This window comes from Diplodia seriata (assembly GCF_021436955.1).
Source record: "Diplodia seriata strain FDS-637 chromosome Unknown scaffold_1, whole genome shotgun sequence".
NCBI lineage: Eukaryota > Fungi > Ascomycota > Dothideomycetes > Botryosphaeriales > Botryosphaeriaceae > Diplodia > Diplodia seriata.
Window position 1 is genome coordinate 2,320,350 of NW_027117308.1, and position 1,889 is coordinate 2,322,238.

Genomic DNA, 1,889 nt, shown 5'->3' on the forward strand with positions numbered 1-1,889 from the left:
GCCGCCCGATGACGTAGTACAGTGGGTTCCTACAAACAGCCCCGGGCCAGCAAAACAAAAGCACAAGCGCAAATTGGCGGAGCAAGGGAGTCGGCATATGGCTGCAAAACGGCGGGTACAGAGGTTTGCCTTAAGGGGCAAATCGTTGTGGGAACTTTCTGATCAGAGACCTTAAATTCAGCTACCGAAGCGACCAACCCTATATGATTTAACAGGTCGCTAGTACTCCACAACACCTTTTCTTCCGCGCCCACATTCCGCTGATAGTATTGCCCTGTATACTCTGTGTAAAAGCAAAAAGAGCAGGAGGTACGACAGGGGAATAAAACATAACGCCGTATTTGAGGAAAGGATGAACATATGTGATCCTTGTTGTTGATCGTATCCCAAAAAAGCCTGTGCAATGGCTTTATTGGATGATCTACGTCGAGGTATTGGATCCACCCGTCACCTTCCTAAAAGACGCGGCAGTAGCCTTCACCATGCAAAGGAGATTATTAACACATGAAATCAGAAAGTAACCAAAACCGGTCCCGTCTACTCGTCGTCAGCCTCCTCAACACTGGCTTGCATGCGCTGGCGCACTTCTCCAGCCGGCTGTTCAACGCCAGTTGGTTCAGGGGCGCTGTCAACTGGTGCCTCGGGAGCGGCAGCGGCTTCCGGTGCTGCAGCTGGAGGGGCAGCGGCTGGAGGAGCAGGGCCATGTGCGTGTGCGTGATTGTGAGGGTGATCATGACTGTGAGCGGGAGCCTCCTTAAGTTTCTTCTTCTCAGCCCTCTCCACCTTCTTCGCCTTCTTCGCCTCCTTTGCCCTCTTCTTATCTTCCTCGGTCTACGCGAAAAATCAGTTTTTATCATTCAATTGTTGGTTAGAGATTTCCCAGGACCACAACAGGCATCTCTGAGAAGGCATGAGTGACTTACCTCCTGCCAGGCCCAGACGGGTCGGAACGAGTCAAAGAATCCGACATCTTCGAAGAGATTGGGATACAACCAGAGACCAGGCGGCACGATGAAGACCGTGATGCAGAACAAGATCAGGCGGAAAATAGCCATGGCAAAGAAGAGACCAATCAGGCCCAGCATACCCATGCTGAGGTACCAGACGCCTTGACGCATAAAGAGCGGCCACAGTGGGAACATCACAACAGCAAAGACTGCGATGAGAGCAAGGACAGCATACAGCTTCTGCTTCCACTGGGGGCCTTCATACAGCCACACATAGTGAGATTCATCATCCGCGTTCTGCTGCTGCTCCACACGCACAGTCCAGAGTCCCTTGACACGCTTCTTCTTCCCATGGCCGTGGCCGTCGTGCGGATCGAATTTGGAGACACGGAGAGCAAGGAGGGAGAGAGGAAGCAGCTTGAACGCATTCTCGGCGGAGGCGCGGTCGGTAACAGGCGGCAGAAGATTGTTCTTCTTGCGGGCTTTCTCGTAGGCCTCAGAGTGTAGAGCGCGAATGGCGCGTTTGACTGGAGCTTCAAGTCAGTCCAAGCGTTGGCAGGAAGGTTCGAATATGTTTTACCTCGGAACATGTCCTTGCGCTTCTCGTTCAAAATGCATGTGCGAGGCTTCAAGTCCTGGCTTCTGAGGAAATTCGCAACGGCGAGCGCCTGGGGAGTTGGGGGACCAGGCTGAACAGGCTGCGCTCCGGGAGGCATGGGGCGCGGTTGTCCTGGCTGCGGAGGCGGGCCACCTTGCTGGGCAGCTTGCTGCTGTGCCTGCTGTTGCATCATCTGCTGCTGGCGCATGGCCTGCGCCTTCAGCTGCTCGACGTATTGCGGCACGGTCATGCCGTGCTTCTGCGCCTCTGCAGCCAGCTGGCGCTGCATGAACTGAATCTGCTCCGGAGTGGGTTGCTGTCCTGGACGAAGAGGCGGCGGCATG

At 54.8% G+C, this 1,889-nt stretch overlaps 1 protein-coding gene across 1 annotated transcript; it reads right to left on the minus strand.

The window, feature by feature from the left end:
- Positions 1–537: 537 nt before the first annotated feature.
- On the minus strand, positions 538–1,663 carry SEC62 (Translocation protein S62; the record flags this gene model as incomplete). The annotated part of the gene is made up of 3 exons (XM_066772195.1): positions 538–831; positions 924–1,474; positions 1,528–1,663. The coding sequence occupies 3 exons, from the start codon at positions 1,661–1,663 to the stop codon at positions 538–540; spliced, it is 981 nt and encodes a 326-aa protein (XP_066637474.1).
- Positions 1,664–1,889: the final 226 nt, after the last annotated feature.